Source organism: Podarcis muralis, chromosome 2 (assembly GCF_964188315.1).
Source record: "Podarcis muralis chromosome 2, rPodMur119.hap1.1, whole genome shotgun sequence".
NCBI lineage: Eukaryota > Metazoa > Chordata > Lepidosauria > Squamata > Lacertidae > Podarcis > Podarcis muralis.
In genome coordinates this window covers 87,061,247-87,082,552 of record NC_135656.1, presented here as the reverse complement: position 1 = coordinate 87,082,552, position 21,306 = coordinate 87,061,247, and the positions used below count along the sequence as shown (strand labels likewise).

Here is a 21,306-nt window from a genome sequence, read left to right as displayed (position 1 = left end):
GACCATTAGGTCCAGACGTGACCGACTCTGGGGTTGCAGCGCTCATCTCGTTTTATTGGCCGAGGGGGCCGGCGTACAGCTTCCAGGTCATGTGGCCAGCATGACTAAGCTGCTTCTGGCGAACCAGAGCTGTGCACAGAAACGCCGTTTACCTTCCCGCTGGAGCGGTACCTATTTATCTACTTGCACTTTGACGTGCTTTCAAATTGCTAGGTTGGCAGGAGCAGGGACTGAGCAACGGGAGCTCACCCCGTCGCGGGGATTCAAACCACTGACCTTCTAATCAGCAAGTCCTAGGCTCTGTGGTTTAACCCACAGCGCCACCCGCTTCCCAGCACTCATCCTTAGACTAGCCTTAAATAGCAGATTCAGCTCTGCCTTTTTTGAGAGGCGTCTCTTCACTGAAAGGGCCCCAGCCTGTGTTAGCAGTCATTGACTTAGGCAAAGAGGGGGCTCCAGTAGGGTTTCTGAGTCAGAAGCAAAGCATCCTTAGACCAGAGGCCTAAGGCCCAACAGGCTCCCTGCAGAAGTTCTCCCAGATAGTTATGTGCTACTAAGGCGAGACCTGAGGTCCCTCACCTTCTCTAAATCCATAGCATCATCCCCTGGAGAAGGGAAGTCAAACCCTTGGGGCAGGACAGCCAATTAGAACTAGCCATTTTGAAATAAAGTAAATTAATCCAGGCAGTTGTGCCAACATAAGTAGAATTCATCATGACATTGGCCACATATGTATTCCTAATTCTAATGACCAGGCGAATAAATCACTTTTTGTTTTGTTCCCATGCTATCTTTACCAATAAATGGGATGGTGTGGAGTTTTAGTGGAGCTCCCATGTTTTTTTATCTGAATAATATAGTTGAATAATAATCTAAAATTCACTTTTCTTTTTCCTGGAACCACAATGGCTTATACTGTATGATTCACAGGAGTATCTCACTATAGAAGTGATATTACAGCTCTTTCTAAATGTAGCTGTTGAAATGTTATCTCTTACAAAGGGGAAGCCCAGACCTACGCTCTATTCGCATCACATTTCATATCTAAAAATAGGAGCTAAGTGTGTCCCGTAGGGCTTGTAACGCGTCTTCCTCCTCTTAGTGAGAAGGGAGTAGCTGCAAGTTTGAATGAGAGCCAAATGGTCACTGAATCCTTAAATCGGTGAGTTGAAAGGAACCCTGACATCTTGTACTCCTTCCCCTAAACCAGTGCTCTCCAGATGTTTCGGACTATATCTCCCCATTAGCCAATGGTCATGGCTGTTGTATCCAAATAATCTGGAAGGCACCAGAATGGGAAAAGCTACCCTAGGCTAATCCTGTGTTGCAAGGCAGAACCATCCGTCCACTTATCAACTGAGCTTGGAGTAGAGCCTACAGTTGTGGTGCTCTAGCTCAGGCTTCCTCAACCTCGGCCCCCCACATGTTTTTGGCCTACAACTCCCATAATCTTTAGCTAGCAGGACCATTGGTCAGGGATGCTGGAAATTGTAGTCTCAAAACATCTGGAGGGCTGAGGTTGAGGAATCCTGCTCTAGCTCATGGGTAGGCAAACTAAGGCCCGGGGGCCAGATCCGGCCCAGTCACCATCTAAATCCAGCCCGCGGACAGTCCGGGAATCATCATGTTTTTATATGAGTAGAATGTGTCCTTTTCTTTAAAATGCATTGCTGGGTTATTTGTGGGGCATAGGAATTTGTTCTTCTTCTTCTTTTCAAAATATAGTCCAGCCCCTCACATGGTCTGAGGAACAGTGGACCGGCCTCCTGCTGAAAAAGTTTGCTGACCCCTGCTGTAGCTCTTCATTTGCTGCATTAAACAGAGGGTAGAGCTAGATGGCTTACAAGACACACGTCTGTCCAACTCTATGATTCTGGCCCTTGGCTGCTCCAAGGTCAGATCAGATATTACACCCCCAAGTGGAGGAAGGCAATAATAAGTTCAGCAAAATGGAGCCTTGCCAAATGGATGCAATTTGTGACATTTGTATGTCATGCCAATCATGTAAAGCATACCAATAACAGTACTGTACATCCCTGGCAGGGACGGTGAGTTAATTTATGGGTTTGCAGATGTTTTGCCTGCTGTACGGAGGGCCACCATGTGCAAGAGTTATTTTTTGTTTGGATTTTTTTTATAGCCTTGGGTCACGTGTATGTGAATTTTAAATTAGTCCTTACATGCCATCTTTCAATTTAAACATTCACAAATATTTCTTTAACATTTCCTTAACCCTTCGAATTTGGGTGGGAGGACCCTGCTGTTTCATAAGTCTCACCCTTGGATTCACTTCTCCAAAGGCCTCTAGTTTATAAATAGAAGTGACAATAATTCACTGCCTGCCAATAAGGATATCAGGATTTTATAATGTGACAGATACCTTCATTGAATGGCAGTGGGAACTGCTGGAGAGCCATGGTATATATTTACGGCCCATGTATAGAACCAGATTTTTGTGTCTGGCTAAGTCTGGATAGCGTTGGCAATTTTACACTTCTTGCGTGTTTGTACACTGGATTGCAATGAATTCAGCTCATAGCTCTTTCACATTTTTGCCTTTTGCCAGCTGCGCAGCGATGCTTCAGTCCACTTTTAGCTAGTCAGCAATGTTATCCTGTTCTGAAAAAGTGGGACACAGAGCTGTTAAGAATGACTGGCTGATGGATAAACTAACTTTACAAAACGATTTACACCACTGGGGCTGCAGAAAAATGTACTTTCATTTTTTATTGAGACTGAGGGTTTTGAGATGGTTTGATCTCTCCTTGAAAGTACTACATGAGATTCACCCCTGATGAAGCATAATCATGTTTTAAACACTTTGGGCAAGTAAATTGGCTTCTGGGCACCTTGGAGATATTCTCATACTTTGTTCTGATCCTTGCTTCCTCTGCTGCCAGCTTGAACTCTGGCCAACTGGGTTTGCAAGTTTTCAGCAAACCCCCAAAAGTGTGACCAGGTCTCCTAGCTGGTTAATTATTGGAGAATCACTGTTTCATTTTGCCGGTTTATAGTGATCTGACTTGGTCTTCACCATTTGGCTGCTTTAGGCAAGTCCCATCCTGAGCCATTGTCTCTTATTTAGGGCAGAGTTGCACAGTTACGTTTTATGACATCACATGGTAATTTCGACCCATGAAGGGTATTATAAAGTGAGCCCCTACTGCCAGCTGAAGCTAGAGCAACATTTTATAGATGAGCTGCTTAACTCTCTTACTCCTTACTCTTCACCAGCTGATGGGCAGAGCAACCCAAACACCAGGCTTGTTGAGCTACACCCATCTCTCCTGATAAACTGGTTGTGTGTGCTGGGGCTGATGGGAATTGTAGTCCAAAACATCTGCAGGGCACCAGGTTGAGCAAGACTGATTTTAATAATTCATTGTTATTCCCCCTTAACCCCATGGCAAAACTGTGAGACATAACCTTCATATTTCTCGGATCAAATCCTCACATCTTCAGGTGCCTTGTTTGCAGTGGCTTTTATCGTACACGTTCTCAGTCATATTCAACTAAGTTTTACTCAGAGTAGATCTATTCAATTTAATGGTCTTAACATAGCCATGTTTATCGATTTCAGTGGGTCTACTCTCAATAAAACTTAGTCAAATGCCCTCCCTTTTCCTTATTTGCTGAGAACTTTACAGTGAAATGGAGAGCTCTTTCCTGTATTTTAAAGTGTTGCTTTTATAGGGAGACACATGTGGATAAAAATAACCCTAGAGTTGATAATGACTATGTTAATATCTTAGACTCTAGGACTTAGAAAGGATTCTTAGAATGATAGGTTGTCTGTGTGATATATATACATAATTTGAGGGACAGAGACAGAAATGTGGAGTAGCGATTTCACATTCACCTAGCCTGAGTGGCACAAATAACAGCTAAACACAATCCTGAGGAATTCTTGAGAAGGGGGAATGTTCCCCGTCTCCCTTCCCCTCTTCCCAGCTCCTTCCCTCTCACTCCTTTCTGCCAGAACATGAAGCACAACTCCATTTCACAGTAATCATAAATTAATTTAAAGCCAGCAGCCCCTCACGGAGCCAGGCAGAGGTGTTGAGGGAGAAGCTATACAGAGAGAGCTATGTGAGGCAGGCATTGGGAAGACTGCGATCCAGGGAAGATGTTTGCTGTTTCCCTGAAGTGCCGGCTTGGTGTGGTGAGACGCCGGAACAAAGGTACGGCCGGGGTCCTGGCGGGGGCAGGGGGGGGCTTAGGGTAGCATCTTTCTCAGAGACATTCTCTAAAGGGGAGGCAAGCAGAAAGGTGAAGCGATTTCTAGTTAAGATGCTTTACTTTTGGGTTGGCCAGACAAGAGTAAAACTAGGCTGCATACCTTCAGGCTGCTGTGTGTTTGGGGATGGGGGGAGGGGAAGCTCATTTCCCCCACCCTCGTGATAATGCAATTATGGGGGAGGGTTTTTTGGAACTTTTCAACCCCTCCCTTCTCTTAATTGCCAGCTGCCGATGCATAAGCTATAATGAAATATTTCCATACATCTCTACTTGAAATTTCCTACAGATGGGTTCTTACTGCACCTTGCTGGGTGCGGGATGGACAGTTCCATCCTTTGTTTCACAAGATCGCAAAGTTGTTTGACAATTGTGTTCTCGGAAGGTTGGGCTGAGAGAAGAGAGACTGCAGGGTGGGGGTGAAGATGAATCACAGGTTACAGGGGAGATGCTTCCAGTAATCATAGGATAAATCTATTGCGAGGCTGAAACTTATTAATAAAGTCAAAGAATTATTGGCACAAATTCACTTCCCATCACCTACAGCATCCCGCTACACAAAATTAATCAAGTTTTATCCATGGAGTGCAAGACTGCCAGTGCTGGTTGCAGAGCTTTTAATTTCAAAAGTATTTGGGTGGCGCGGAGGGGGGGAGAGAGACTGATTTCAGAACTTTACTGCTGTGGCAAAGCTCTCCCCCCTCCTTTTGTTTTCTTCTGATATGATTCTTGTGTACTCTTGTACTGACCCTTGATCAGTGGGGTTGTGATGAAAGGGGAGCACTGCAGAATGCAAAATGTAATAAAATGGAGAGAGAAAACGAATGTAAAAAATTGGATTTGTTTAGCAATGTGAGACATTATTGTGATCCCCAGTACCAGGCATATCTAAGTGTATGTAATTCATTGCTAGGGATGGAGCAGAAAATGGATTCAGTTTGCTTTTAAAGGGGAACCCACCTAATTTGCACTTTCTGAAAAAATAATAATATGTGAACTGTAGACCTATCTTTTAAAATCCATGCTTCTCTGAATTTTGCAACACAGTTCCAAAGCAGTGCAATACAAAATCACATGTACTAGGGGGTTAATATTCTATTAGGGAATATTGCTTTGCAAAAATAGGCAAAACTGCACACAGCAACACACACACATGCACATATCCATATAGAAAAAAATGCACCAAAATGCTGATGAATTTTCATGATGACTTTAAAAAAATGTAAACTGATGTGGAAATGTGGAGAACTGAACTTCAGATTGGAAAAATGGAAAACAGAGGGGGGGAAATTGGCATAACATATAGGTGTAGAAAGGACTAAAGCACACACGCAAAAAAGTTATGGACCTTTTATAGAATACTGATTGTCACTGTCTAGATGTAGGTTGGGTATTACTGATTTTCTTAAAGAAACAAGCTCAGCTTCTTTTGCTTGAGTACGTCAAGCCTTCATTCTTGATGGAGACAGCTTGGATACTGCTTGAAACTCATTCAGAAGTATAGCAAGCTCCGAACTTCAATAGGATAAAGAGAGTCTGATATCAGCCCTGCATGTTAAGACTCAAGCATGTGTATGTTTCTAAAGTGAAAATTGTCCCAATTGTGTCTGGAACTTGTGTTTCCCAAGATGGTTTCTTCCATGGCCTTAAATGTATAGAAGCTACTTGTGGTGGCAGCTTAGTGGTGAGAGAAAGGCAGTGTGCCCAAGTTCAAAGGCACTTTGAGACTTTCCGGATTCCAATCTTATTATTTCTGCTGGTAAAATTTTCAGTCCCACTCCCACTCATGGGGGCAGTAAATGGTGCACTTTTTGCCCTTCACAAAGTCCCAAGGAAAAAATCCTTAGCTGAGAACAGCACAGGAGTCTGACGATGAGAACCACCAAACCTCCCCCTGAATTGAACAGCAGTAAAAGGAGAACAGCTCAAACTGGGCCATTGATCACTGCATGCAAGTGAAGGCATTTTAGCATTCTTTGGAGTGGTGCTCCTTTGTATGTTTTCTGTCATTCCTGATGTACCCGTTAGGAAGAGAAAGGCAAGCCTGCTCTTTCGGTTCCAAATCTTATTCATTGTCTAACGCAAACATCTATCTCCCCTCTCCTCCCGCTCAGGATTCCTGCACTGCAAGGAAAGGATTTTAAAATAAAACGCTTAATTCTGGTTATCTTTTCCTGTACTACAATAACTGGAATATATTTGCAATCATTCTGCTAAAAGCAGTGGGCACCTTTCATGGTTCACACACTGTTCCCCGCTCTATAGAAATTAGTTTTGAACTGAAATGGGGAGAGGTAAATTCCATGAACATTCCTTACCTCTGTGAAACGTGCCCACCACACCTTTTACAATTTCCACTGTGAAATGCTGTGAAATTGTTCACACAGGGCTGAGCGTTAGGAGAGAAATTATATTGGTAATGGGGCTCATAAACCTCCCTCCAATTCAGCTGTACATATATGCCTTGTTGAGGAGAGATGAGGGTCAGATGGAGCTTGTCAACCTGGGAAGGTCGCTCATCTAGGAGAAGGAGAACTCTGGTCCTAAACCTCCACTGCCTTGCAAGATATCTTTGGGAGAAGAAGAGGCTAAGGAGTAAACCAGGAGTCAGCAAACTTTTTCAGCAGGGGGCTGGTCCACTGTCCCTCAGAAGTGTGGGGGGCCAGACTATATTTTGGAAAAAGAAAAAGAAAAAATTCCTATGCCCCACAAATAACCCAGAGATGCATTTTAAATAAAAGGACACATTCTACTCATGTAAAAACACGCTGATTCCCAGACCATCCACAGGCCTGATTTAGAAGGTGATTGGGCCGGATCCGGCCCCCGGGCCTTAGTTTGCCTACCCATGGAGTAAACCCTACACAAATCCTGAGCGGAGTCTGAGGTTCCCATACTTGTATCATATAATTTCCAGCAGCACATTTACTGATGCCAGTAAAAATCAACTTCTTTACTGTAGTGTGGGATCAGAAATCAGGTGACCGAAAATTGTTGGTTTGCATATGCATCCCCATGTATGTGGCAGGGAACCACTAAATGCATACAAAAATTGAAAACTTGTGCCTCTTAGATGAATGTGCAAATCTACTCAGATGGGTTTTAAAAATAAAATAAAATACAGTTTTCTGCATTATCTGAAAGAGTTTGCCTGGCTTTGTCTAATATATTTAACATTGATGTGGATCACCTACATTTATTAGTGACAGCTTTAAATATGAGCATTAATCCAGTGCTAAAATTTGCTACTTTGATCAAGGATTAAATTGAGCTGGAATTGGGTTTCAAATGAAGTGCTAGGAAGGGAGAAAGGATAGCTATTATCCAACTTCTGCATATTTAGCAATCGGATACTCTATTAAATACTTGCAAAAAAATTGTCATTATCACTATTTTTTATGAACTCCCTCTTCTCACAATCAAATGTTTCATTTAATGTGTGGCATTTGAGGCTGGCAACTGAGATGATCTGCAAGAACGCATGAAGTCTTCAGGGTTTTTTCCCCGATCCATAAATATTCTCTTCTTTACATACTTCCGCCCTTGGTATCTCTTGTGTTGTACAAGCCCGGAAGAGACATCTGTCAGTTGACATATAAAAAAAGCAAACCAGGAACCCAATCATACGATGCTTCCAAGAACTAAATCTGTGCAACTAGGAAGAGAAACAAAGTTGTACAGAGGAATGTATATAAGCAAAAGAATCAAAATATATCTGCAATCCATCACAAGATGTTTGCAAATGTTTGTCACAGTCTAAAAAAACCAGATACTTGTGCATAAGGCGCCTTCAGTTTGGTTACACATGGCTGATGCACATAAAGCTGTGCATCCACATCACAGTGCTATATGCCTCATTTCCCTCACTTCCCTCTACAGGCAAAACTGCCTTCTTGACCATTGGACCCACTATTGGTCTTGTCTGCTCAAACCGCTGGAGCCTGAATTCGCATGCAGGGGAAGTCCCTAAGTCACTGAGGGTTTGAGACCCACTGACTACCCTCACCTGGTTTAGCTGGCCAGTCAAAGCTGTTTCCAGAGTGTGGCCACTGTCGCATGCTGACAGCTTCTAGGAGCCACAGGTGAGAGCTGAGTGCAGGGTGGGGGCCAAAGGTGGACACACTATCCCAGAAGGAGCACAAAGTGTCCTCCCCCAGAAGTACTACCCCCAACACGCCACACACCCCTGCAAATATTAAAAAGTTTAGTTTAGCATCATTTACTCACCCTAGATGCAATTGCCAGGATGTTCATAGAAAAGATAGTGCAGATAAGCAAAGTTCCCTGGGCTCAGTAATAGAGCACACTTTCTACATGCACAAGGTCCCAGGTTCAATCCCTGACATCTCCCGTTAAAAGGATTAGGTGATCATTGATCACAGGAGATTTCTACTACTGCAAATGTATCTATCTCACACTGGTTCCATATGACATTCTTTTAAGTTTAAATTATTGTCTCACCTAATGTGACCTGAACACCGATCTCATTTGTTTTGTTTTTACTTATAGTACTCAATTTGCTCAAGTGAAAGAAATAAGGAAACAGGACGGAGTCCCTAAATTATTAACACAGTACATGTGTAAGCTTTAAAGCTACAAATGGATGCAAACGGAGAGGTGAGCAGACAAGCTTCCTGCAGCATTAGCATAGAGATCTGGGTTAGCCCTGCAGGAGCTGATGAATCACTAACACCTTGGTCAGAAGAAGCAGAGCATGCTAAGTGGTGTGTGTGTGTGTGTGTGTGTGTGTCCTCATTCTTACTGATGGGAAACACCCCCCTCCAAAAATAAAATAAAAAATAAGCTGATGATTGGGGCTTGGACAGCAAAGGCACAGTACTTTGCCCGCACGGTTTCATCTCAGACTGCACATACAACTAAGATACTGCTTGATTGCAAACAAACAAAACACAACCATTGCAGCATCAAGTGGATGACAATTGGGTGGGCCTGCCCACCTGTCAAAATTGACCCATAAGGGGACAGATCCAGCTCCCCACCACTACTGTAAGGTACGGAACTCCTGTAATTAGGGGTAAAGACATGTCATGGACAAATCTCATTCCACTCAGCTGGGATCTCCATTTTTACCCACTGAGGGTCCTATTTATTTAATAGCCATGGGTGTTGGAACTTTTTGGTGTACCTTACCCACACCGTAAAAGAGCAATCAAGCAGTCTCACCCCTATGTAAACACACTGAGGCCTCCAGTGGTCTGTTCAGATTACGTTACTGGCATTAGGACTGGGGATGTAAGAAGGCATCCTTTTCAGTTCTACCCTGTATTTCTTACATGCACCACTTCTTCCATTCTGCTGCAGTTCGCCTTCTCCCCAAAACTGTGTTATTCCTATTGCTGTTAACTGTGCTGAAATCACATAAATTTCAAAATTAATTACATAAGTTACACTCTCATTATGTTATTCCACCCCATTCATTTCGATGCGAAGGAAACACAAAGCTAATATGGTGTGTGTGTGTACCATAATCAGTTACATATTGTTCGGAACAGATTGATTTCTGTTCCAGACCTGGAACAAATGAGCAAATACTAGCAATTTCTGCTCTCGTTTCTGTTCATCAGAATTCCCCAGCATCCCTAGCTGCAACACACATTCTTTAGTCCACTTGGAAGTGTACTGGGGTGAGAGGAGATACATTTTTTTTGCTCTTCTTAATTTCTTCCACCCACCATCTCCTCAGTTGCTGTTCAGCTCTGTCTCGAGGATATGGAAAAGTTCTTGGATGGCAACTCTACTGTAATGTATGGCAAGCCCTACTCCCAACTCATCTAGAGTATGGTTTGTAGACAGAAAACCACCTTATCCTTTTCCCAGTTTCCACAGAATATTTTCAGTGTAGTAGCCTATATCTACATGAAGTAGCCCATCACCATTACAAATCATTGTGGTATGAAGTATAATGATAATTAATAAATAAATAATACTAATAATATTGATTTTTTATTATTTATACCCTGCCCATCTGGCTAGGTTTCCCCAACCACTCTGGGTGGCTTACAGCATATATAAAAACATAGTAAAATATCAAGCATTAAAAACTTCCCAATACAGGGCTGCCTTCAGGTCTTCTAAAAGTTGTGCAGTTCTTTATCTCCTTGACATCTGAAGGGAGTCATTATTTTATAACGCACACACTATCGCCCATTAGATTATTCCTGAAATGCACTAATGCACACAACCCCACTAATTGCACTAGCTGCATTTTCTCTGCCTGACATGGGTTATTGATCAGTTCACCGTAAGAAGAATCTGAAGGTTTGCTTGTAGCAGAAACCTGAACTGTGGATTTAAGCATTAGACATCAGTAGGGATGCTACTGGGCGGTCTCTATAAATGCTGCTGTTGCTGCTCACAATAACAACATATTTACCTATAATGTTAGGTATGGCTGCAACAACAGCAGTGTATTTGCATGCAGCCTTAGGCATGGATGCAACTTGCAAGACTACACTTGGATTTATTTTTTAAAAATATAATGTCAGGCACTAACCTTATTTGCAACTGTCGGTTTTCACCAACAGAAAATGGCTGTATACATAAGCAGATCGGTTTTTACCTATAGCAGACGATGTATGTTTGTTTCATGGTTATATGGTTGGTATCAGATTTATTTATACATAGAGCAGATCCATTGAAACCCATGGATTGTCATAATTAACTCCCATGGATTTCAGTGGGTCTGCTTTTAGTTTCACTAAGTCTAGACCCATGATCTAGAAGGTTGCATTGTAGTAAATGACCGAGAAATACATAGCAATGTCTATGGGAAACTCTCTGCTCACCTTTAGGTGAGTTCCTACCAAACTGGGTGGGAGGGTGAGGAATTCCAACAACTAACTGCGCTGGGAGGCCCCATCATGGTTCCCAAAGGTAGACTTGAGTGGAAACCACATCCACGAGGTCTGCTGAGGAAGCCACATCTCCCAGCTTGTTCCCTGTTAGCTCATTGGAATGGCTAAGGAAGACGGCCCCTGCCAGGCTGTGGCTGCACAGGGCAGCAAGCCACTGCTCCCCAGCATGACACTGGAAAGCAGCAATTTATGGAAAGCGATGCAAAAATCCAGGTGCCAGGTCACCTCCAACACACAATTAGACTGGGTTGTCAAAGAGGGCAGGAAGCGGGTTTCTGCTACTCCCATCTGGGCTGCTGCATATGGGACTTGGCCACTTCCTCATCTCACTTCCTTAGTGCTAAACCAGCATTTTATTCATTTATTACATTTATATCCTGCCTTTCCCCCAAGGAGCTGCTGCTGGCATATGTGATTCCCTCCGCCCCTTCCCATTTCATCCTGCCTGAAAGCCAGGTTAGGCTGAAAGATAGTGACCGATCCACAGTGGCCCGCAAAGTTTCATGGCATAGCAGACATTGAACCTGGATTTCAAGATATTTTGGTGGTATTCTGAGAAGGCCGGGTGGTCCAAAACAGCACCCTTCTGATTTGGATTTTTGCCCTTGAAGTCTGCAGTACTGGCAAATTTCAAATACATTTTGATTAAGAGAATCTTTTGTCTAGGGAGTTAATGACTAGGTAGTACAAAGACCAAACAATTCTTTCCCAAGGACACCCCCCCCCAAGGGCTGTGTGCATTACGTTTCTCTTATATTATGGGTGGGAAAGGAAAATATGTCAATCTGAAGGGATGAAAAAGCATTTCAGGTCCATTTGCTCAATAGATCAAACTCCTTAAAGCTGAGCATTTTGCCATGCCTTGCTGTCTGTCTACAATTACCTGTTTTAAAAGGCCATGTTCCACATTTGAGCTTTGACAGGCTGAGTTTGGATTTCATCTCAATTCAGAGTTCTAGCTTTAGTGCTGAACTTTCTTCTTTTTGATTTCACAAATGATCCCGAGGGTTATTTTAACCTACTTTTTATGCTGTTATGTTTCGCAGATTAATTATAAGAAGCAGGCAACTTTTGAAATACTATATAAATCAGCATTTATTTGAATGACTTACCTTCTTAAAAAACCAAAAAACCACTATAGGCACTCTCCAAGATTCCTTGACTATCTCCCAGTTAGGACTTGGCATTTGGTTTCTAAAAGCAGAACAATTTGGCTTGTGTGGAGCAATAGCACTGGGAGACACGAAAACTGTAATATTCTTCAGTGGGAATAATCAGAGCAAGGAGGGGAAAACTCGGGAAGTAAGATGTCAAGGGCAGATTGTTGCCACAGGGGCAGGTTGAAGACAGATTATAAAATGGATGCCAGCAGGCTGGCTGAAGGTATAGAGGGAGGACCACCACCTCATTATAAATTGTACAGAGAAAACAGCCAATATTTGCATTCCTCAGTAGTACCCAGTTGGCCCTGGACCATCACTTAACTTCCCAGGCCAGAATAATAGGACTCCTGGCTGAAATGGCCTATAGTTCTTTCCAACAACCAGCATAGATCCTAGTTGGAGCCTCACAGAATCGAAGAGAAGAAACATTGTGGCTTAAGCCTTTAATTGGCATGCTCATAGACAAGAATTCTGCAGGTTCAGGCCAAAGCTGCGCCTCATGAAGCACACTCTTTCCCACAATGGTTCACTATATTCCTCTGGGACATGAAGGCAAGTGGCTCTCTACCTCTCTTGTCCCCAGCAACTGGAATTCAGGATTTGGATGGGGTGTTTTTGTTCAGACCTGGCCATCTACAGTGGTACCTCAGGTTAAGTACTTAATGCGTTCCGGAGGTCCATTCTTAACCTGAAACTGTACTTAACCTGAAGCACCACTTTAGCTAATGGGGCCTCCTGCTGCCGCCGCGTCACTGGAGCACAATTTCTGTTCTCATCCTGAAGCAAAGTTCTTAACCCGAGGTACTATTTCTGGGTTAGCGGAGTCTGTAACCTGAAGCGTATGTAACCTGAAGCGTATGTAACCCGAGGTACCACTATATGTCTTTACCCTGGCCATTGGTGTCTGAGATGGTGTTTTCAGGGCCCATCCTTTTCCTGTGACTTTACTCTGTTTTAACTTTAATTCTGTATTTTAAATTGTTGTAACCCTAGGACCTGCTGGTGAAGGCTGTGTTATAAATTTAATACTACTACTAATAATAGCTGTAGTTGCTAACTTTTCGTGTCAGTCTGGCACACAGAGAAGACTTAGGCTGCTTTCAGATAGGTGTTTTCAAAAGACAGGCTTTTAGGAGATCTAGACAAGGACTGCCGCGTTGTCAACTTTGAGACCTAACAGAAGACTAAATACTATCAGCTTCAAAGAGAGACTGTTGTACTCCATCACAGTGTCTCAACCTTCCCGCTCTGCCAGCAATATATCAAAGAGTAGACCTATATATTTCTTTTCAAACTAGCGGTGCTTTCTTACTCATTGATTCCAGAAGTTAATGACTTCACTTCTGCACTTCTTGCATAGCTGCTCAAGTGATGATGTTTCCTTTGCTCCCATAATGAACAGCAGGAACTGTTTCACTGAATAAGGATGAATGGAAGGCAGAGTTTGTTACATCCTAGGCCAATAAAATCTTCTGGACGTGTCTTAATTTAGTTGTATATGTCAGGGCTGGGCATGGACAATGGTCTGGAGAGAGCCAGGCATCAAAAACTGGGGGAAAGGACCCAATAGGATAGGCACTAGCTCCTAAGGGGTGAAGCACTTGGGGGGGAGGTTTTTTTAGGGGGGCGGGCCCCCTCCATGTTCAGATGGTGTTTGGCTCCACCCCCTGGCTCCTTGCGATGCTGCACATACAATGTCAGGACGTTGCATTGGGTCCTCTCAATCCTCCTGAGAAGCTGGTACCTCTACCCAACAGGTAGCAGGATCAGAAAGCAAATCAGAACCCAGGACTGGAGAACAAGTCAAGACTCAGGATAAGACCAGAAATGTAAGAGATAATGGAGTTCAGGGAGCTCTTCTCACTCAGGCAAGGCTCAGCTGGAAAAGGAGGCCTTTATTTCTCCCTGTCCAGGAGAAGCTAATGGCTATCCTGGAACCCAATCAGGTCTGGAAGATTCTGCTAGGAGAGGCTGCAGTTATGCAATTTCCAGCATGGGCCAGTGGTCAGTAGTTCTTGACCTTTCACGCCCCTTAACAGATTGGGATCAGGTTATTTGAGGGACCACCTGCACATCTATAAACTTGCCCAGAGCATCAAATAGATTATGGAGCTCCTGCTAGTGTGCACACGGGTTAGATTCATCAGGTTGCAAAGGGGCATTTCTGCAGTGGCCTCATCCTTATGGAATGCCTTTCCACAGGAGGTCTGGCCTCTCACAAGGCATGCCTGTCTATTTCTAAATGGGCCTTAAAGACCCGGTGTTTCAGTGCTGGCTTTATATGTTACAGTTTACAATGCAACTTATTTTACAGTTACTGTCCACCAACCACATGAAATAGCCCAACTAACTTTTGCTCAGAACAGACCCATGGAAATTAATAGAGGCTAGCCACTCATGCTTCTTAATTTCAGTGAGTCTTCTCTGATTGGGACTCACAGTGGAGTCAACCCAATGTTTTCCTAGAGGTTCCCAGTGGAGATTGCAACAGGCTTGGCCTTAGGACATCAAACAATACCACAGTTCACAAGTATGCTATAGCCACATGTAATGGTGTGGCAGGATAGGAAGATGTCCTCAGATTCTCCCTTCGTCCTTCCCCTGAATGGAAGAGTATTGTCTTCTAACAGTGCATGCTTGCAAGATAGACCTTTGCAGTTTTATGATGCATTGATTTAATGCATTACTTAAGAGTTCTAGGACCAAGGAAATCTGTCCCCACTCTACCACAAAGGACACCTTGGTCCTAACATCAATGCAATGCTCTTTCAAGATGTCAGATGACCCTGTAATATCTCATAAGAGCATTCCAGAGCCCGCACACTGAGTGGGACTTGCCTGGTAAGCAAGGCAGGGATCATATTGTATATAATGAGCACCCTACCACCTAAGCAGACTATTCAGAACTATTACTGGGAGCCACAATATTTTCTTTTGATGAGTTTACTCCAGAAAGGAAAAGCAGAGCGAATGAATTTCTTTTTATTCCTTTGATCTGAAGTTGATAATTGTAAGCATCCATAAACATGAGAAAACTGTAGAATACCACTTATTTAAAGATGGATGTTATGAATGTGTTTCCTTTTGCAAAGCAAAACCTCCATTTGCTGTAACAACAGAAATTTTAACATTCTTTTTTAAAAAGAAAAAGAAATCCTGCTTCTGCCTTTTGAGGATTTTCTTAGTACTTTTCTTAATATCTTGAAAACAACCTTAGTTTCTTCTCTTGAAATCAGGCCAAGATGAGAATAAGCCGCTTTGACCTGAGAAACTCTTATGATTATATAGTTTGCAGTCTTGTTGATTTCTGGAAGCAGAAAAATTAGGGAGCAGCAGAGACAGGCAGAGCGTTTATCCTAAGTAACACAATGGTGTATCAAATGTATTGGTTTCTGTAGAGTTACAAATTAACTAGTTATATATTTTGAATTATGGTGCTGGAGGAGACTCTTGAGAGTCCCATGGACTGCAAGAAAATCAAACTTCTCCATTCTGAAGGAAATCAGCCCTGAGTGCTCACTGGAAGGACAGATCGTGAAGCTGAGGCTCCAATACTTTGGCCACCTCATGAGAAGAGAAGACTCCCTGGAAAAGACCCTGATGTTGGGAAAGATGGAGGGCACAAGGAGAAGGGGACGACAGAGGATGAGATGGTTGGATAGTGTTTGCGAAGCTACCAGCATGAGTTTGACCAAACTGTGGGAGGCAGTGGAAGACAGGAGTGCCTGGCGTGCTCTGGTCCATGGGGTCACGAAGAGTCGGACACGACTAAACGACTAAACAACAACAAAGTTATATATAAATTAATTGATATATATTAGTGTCCTGACTCCCATTCCAAATATCACATGACCACAACAGGTTCATGAAAAAGAAAATTTAGAGTTTACTAAAACAAAATAATCTCTAATTACATACCCTAGGGCTAGTATCCTAGTGTCCTCTGTACATGTTTCTTGCTACCTTTCTCTCCAAGGCTTACATAAACTTTTAATGTCTTCGAAATCCCACCTTGAACTGACTACAGGTTAGCTACCTGTAGATAGAGTCTTGGTCTACCTGCCCCCTGCCCCATCATAGGCAACAGGATCCTTTCGATTTCCCCACCTTCGGAGAAGAGATGTGTCATCTCCCATATGCACAGTGGAGTCCTCTCTGTTCAGTTTAGCTGCAGAGTAGGACAAGCCAACCTAGCAGTTCGAAAGCACATCGAAGTGCAATGAGTGGAGCAGCAAGGAAGAGTCCTTGTCATCTCCCTTTAGGAAGTGGCCAGACTGGACCCAGAGAGTGTGGCAAGCAAATGAGCAAATGAAGAGATGGCAGGAGGTGGCCCCACTGAGAGCAATCAACGCCACTGATGACAGAGAGGAACAGGTATAACGCAAGAATCATGACCCTGGGGAGAATCTGTCTCCTTCTTACCTTGTAGACACTCCTCCCTGGGTGAGCATGTGCAAATCTTATCAAAAGCAGGAAAAGTAGCTGCCACTGGCATGATTGGGATCCAGCTGTTTCAGGGTTGTTGTTGTTTTTTAGAAAATCAACGCTTGAGCACAGAGAATGGCATTCTTGCTTGTCCATTGTTAGGTCACAACTTATTGGGCTGGTCAAGTCTTGTATCTTTCACTTACACAAAAGTCCTTTAGGGCAATTTGCTGGGGGAAAGAAATGCAAGGCTAGCCTCAGGGACACTTGAAGGCTATAAAAATGTTTAAGTCTGTAGAGGATCATACATCAGTGTTGTGCAGAGACTCCTGGCCTCAGGTCCCCTCTGTTAAAGAAGCCTCGACAGTCATTTTTCAGTAGGAATTGTGCAGGAAGTTGATACACAGATGTGTTAATAGGAGGCAGCTTTTGAAGCGCCATGTATATTGAAGGAACTGTGAGCTGTTGTGATGATGATAGACACCCTCCTCTAGGAAAAAAAATCCCCATATATTGGGAAATCACTAACTTAATGCATTTGCTCATCCTTCCTGTAGGACTACCGTTTGCTAGCATAGACGTTAGGGCACTTTATTTCTCAATATGTTTGGAAAAAGTGCATCTAACCCAAGCCTTTCTCACTTCTTGAAGACAGCCATATACATCTGGCCTTTTACTTTCCCATTCCCTAGAATCAACACATCAAATACTATTTACCACATTTACCTACTATTTTTTTATTTCCTTTGGCTGTTATTTAGGATGAAGTGTTCAGCTCCCTCTCTGGCACTTTGGGGACTAATTTAGCTGCACTGAGTCTCTTTTGGAGCTTAATTCCCTATTTTCAAAGAGAAACTATTTCCACTTCAGTTGAACCCTTCTTGTACTGGAGTCTTCCAGACTGCCAGCTGTGTGAAAACTTAGGAGAGCTGCCTGTGCGCGCACACACACACACACACACACACACACACACACACGTACAGGCACACACACACTTTCCTTTTCTCAAAAGCCCCAATTATGCAAACAGATTGAGGGACTTGAAAGTAAATCAGAGAAGCAGGGGAGTTTGCAATGTAAATGATTTGCCATAAGGGACATGACCTCATTTCAATATTCGGAGGAGGGGGATGTGTACAGAAGAATCAAAACAAAACACGATGTTAGTGCAGCTTGAAAGCTGGGCATACCACAACCCTAAACACATTTGCTTGGAACTTAGCGCTACTGATTTCACTAGAACTTTTTTCCAAGTCCATCTGAGAGGGTGAGGGTTTATGGCATGAAACTGCCAAAAACCAGCCTCCCCCCCCCCCACACACAGAATGATGGGTAAAAATAATATTCTTCGTTTACTGATTGACTTAGTAGATTTATATTCCAAATCTTCAATTCAAAATGTTCCCAGGATGGCAACTATATATAAAAATATAAAATGAAATATTTAGATATAAAATATCTAAATATTTATCAAAACTCTGGCATCAGTCATTCAATTGAGTGATTAAAATGGAAACAATCTAAGAACGGTTTAAACATGACTAAAAAGCTGGGGGCTATTAACAGTCTTTTGTGACATCTAAATGGCATTGCCATAGGTGCACTGGATAAGGGCACTCAAAAGACAAGGTGCCACCACAGAGAGGCAGTGTTGCTTCCTTTTGCCGGCTGCTACACCTCCAAAGGAGGGACGCGGGTGGCGCTGTGGGTAAAAGCCTCAGCGCCTAGGGCTTGCCAATCGAAAGGTCGGCGGTTCGAATCCCCGCGGCGGGGTGCGTTCCCGTTGCTCGGTCCCAGCGCCTGCCAACCTAGCAGTTCGAAAGCACCCCCGGGTGCAAGTAGATAAATAGGGACCGCTTTCTAGCGGGAAGGTAAACGGCGTTTCCGTGTGCGGCTCTGGCTTGCCAGATGCAGCTTTGTCACGCTGGCCACGTGACCCGGAAGTGTCTCCGGACAGCACTGGCCCCCGGCCTCTTAAGTGAGATGGGCGCACAACCCTAGAGTCTGTCAAGACTGGCCCGTACGGGCAGGGGTACCTTTACCTTTACCTTTACACCTCCAAAGGTGGGATGTGATAACTTCATATCAGAAGTGTAACCAAACTATAAATAAAAACTCAAAAAGTTGATCTCTTAGGTTGATGAACTCAAAGGTGGTGCAGGCCACATCACCGCCATGAAATGAAAACAAGCCATCAAAATGAATGACCATTTAGTACCCTAACCCTAAGTATCAGCTTGGCATAAAGTTTGAACTTTTGTTTGACTTAACTTTTCATGAGAAGCTTGCCTATGTTCTCTAAGCTCAGATAGGACCAACTGTGCAGGTGGACTTATTACTGAGTCAGTTTGATTAAAGCTGGAGAGAAGTGGCCCAGTAGAGTATAAAACAGCTTATTTTATTTATTATTTCTATTTATATACCACTTACTATCTAAAAGATCTTGAAGCCGTTTATAATACATAAATATGGGTATATCTACACACAATATGTACAATAACACCATGTCATAATACAGAAACAGTAAAGGTAAAGGGACCCCTGACCATTAGGTCCAGTCGTGGCCGACTCTGGGGTTGCAGCACTCATCTCGCTTTATTGGCCGAGGGAGCCGGCGTTTGTCCGCAGACAGCTTTCGGGTTATGTGGCCAGCATGACTAAGCCGCTTCTGGCAAACAAGAGCAGCACATGGAAACGCCGTTTACCTTCCCGCCGGAGTGGTACCTATTTATCTACTTGCACTTTGACGTGCTTTTGAACTGCTAGGTTGGCAGGAGCAGGGACCGAGCAATGGGAGCTCACCCCAACATGGGGATTCGAACCGCCGACCTTCTGATGAGCAAGTCCTAGGCTCTGTGGTTTAACCCACAGTGCCACCCACATCCCTTGTGTGTATATATACACACAATAGGTACAATAACACCATGTCATAATACAGAAACAGTATCCATATCCATAAACATAATATAAACATAATATAAAATGGATAAAACCTGAGAGCATTGCCAAGGAGTATTATATAATATAAAAATTGAAACAACACAGCATGTATACAGTCATTTATCCAATCCCATTCATCATCCATTCCACACAGCCACTACAACCATTCGCTACTTCAAGCATCGCCTCTGTCAACCAACCACACTCAACAATAGTTCAACCCACATAAAACACTCACTGTCAAGCATACACATATAATATATATTCCTAATACCAGAAGCAGTAATGGACTCATGCCCCACTTCCACTGGACAGTCTAATACTCCTCTCCCTTCTTTCACCTGAGAGGGACCCAGATTTAAATCAGAGCAGACTCTCACCCTGGAGGGTATAGAACTACTGTCTCTCAATTACAGAATTACAACATACTGTACATAGTAATACACAACCTCTAGAAACACGGGTGTGATGCTGCTATGTTGGGGACCGTTAACCATGTGTAAAGTAGCTGAAACATACAATCCATGGGTTATAGTACCAGAGGTTTGGAAGTACTGAAATACCCAGTCTTCTAAATGAGGAGGTACCCTGTACTAAACAAGGAGTGGTATGTTACCAATCACATGCTAAACTTAGGAAGGATGTTAGTAACATAGATAAAATAAAGGAGGGGGCAAACTTTTTTAAAAAAAAGAAAACAGCATGGGGGGACGACCCACCTTTCTACATTCAGCTTTTTCCTTTCTCATTTGGGATTCTACTCAGGTCTGCCTGTGCAATGTTCTCATATTCATGAAAGGTTATATGTAGAGATGGTGATGGTTGTTAAATAATGGGCTCTTGACACAGATGTCTGTTGCTTCTAATATTCCTTTAGTACAAGTTAGGCACTCTTACCTTGAAATTCTTTCTCTGTCCTTGATTAATAACAAGGTGCTTTCTGAGCTCTTCTGCCTATGCAGTCACCATTCATCAGACCAGGCCAGTAAGGTCAGGAGACACCGCTGGCACATGCTCAGAATGTGATTAATTTAGTCTTTTGCTTGGACTCAATGAGAAACTGTCCTTTCCTGATTGCTCCATTTTAGTCTAGACTCATTATCCTCATTGCCAACTGGAGACGTGCTTCCCAGTCCCAGTCTTTGAATCACCAAGTCCGGCCAACTACCCTGAGATTCTTGCTTCTCCCAGGGACTCATGCTGGGTTGTTGTTTTTTACCAGAATCAGGTTCCACCACCACATTGGGAAGAAGACGTTTGGGATGGTGAAAGAAAGAGAGCCACTGGAAAACATGCCTTCTCTACAGTAGTAGCGGACAGCTTGCTGTCTGCTGTCTGATCACCACCACCAGTGCCAGTGCCAAACTCCTCTTCTGCATTTCAGGCTCCAGGGCAATGGGACTCAGGATGACACGTAATGAACAGGAGTGTTGCACAGCTGCTTAAGCAATGCACTGCTCTTTACGACTCCACACTACACTTCCAGCACTGCTTTGCTAGAGCATGCATGCACTAAAACATTAGGCCACAAATTAGAATTCTGCCTGAAAGATAAAACATTTTCCAGTTGGGAAATCGGTAATCGGTGTCCCAATGAGATTAGGGTGGTGGTGCCAGAGACCGTGAATGAGATTCTTCTTCAATGGGTGATGGAGAAAAATACTCCA

At 43.3% G+C, this 21,306-nt stretch overlaps 1 protein-coding gene across 6 annotated transcripts in view; it reads left to right on the top strand.

Moving 5' to 3' along the window:
• GRIP2 (glutamate receptor interacting protein 2) overlaps nucleotides 1–21,306 on the top strand; it is a 379,580-nt gene that overhangs the window by 194,913 nt on the left and 163,361 nt on the right. Inside the window, exon 1 of one of the 6 annotated variants that reach the window (XM_077924981.1) lies at nucleotides 4,079–4,181. The exons of the other annotated variants lie outside the window; for them this stretch is intronic. Coding sequence (XP_077781107.1) covers nucleotides 4,127–4,181 — 55 coding nt within the window. The 5' untranslated portion in view covers nucleotides 4,079–4,126. Of the gene's footprint in view, nucleotides 1–4,078; nucleotides 4,182–21,306 lie in introns of those variants that run through there. 6 annotated transcript variants of the gene reach the window in all.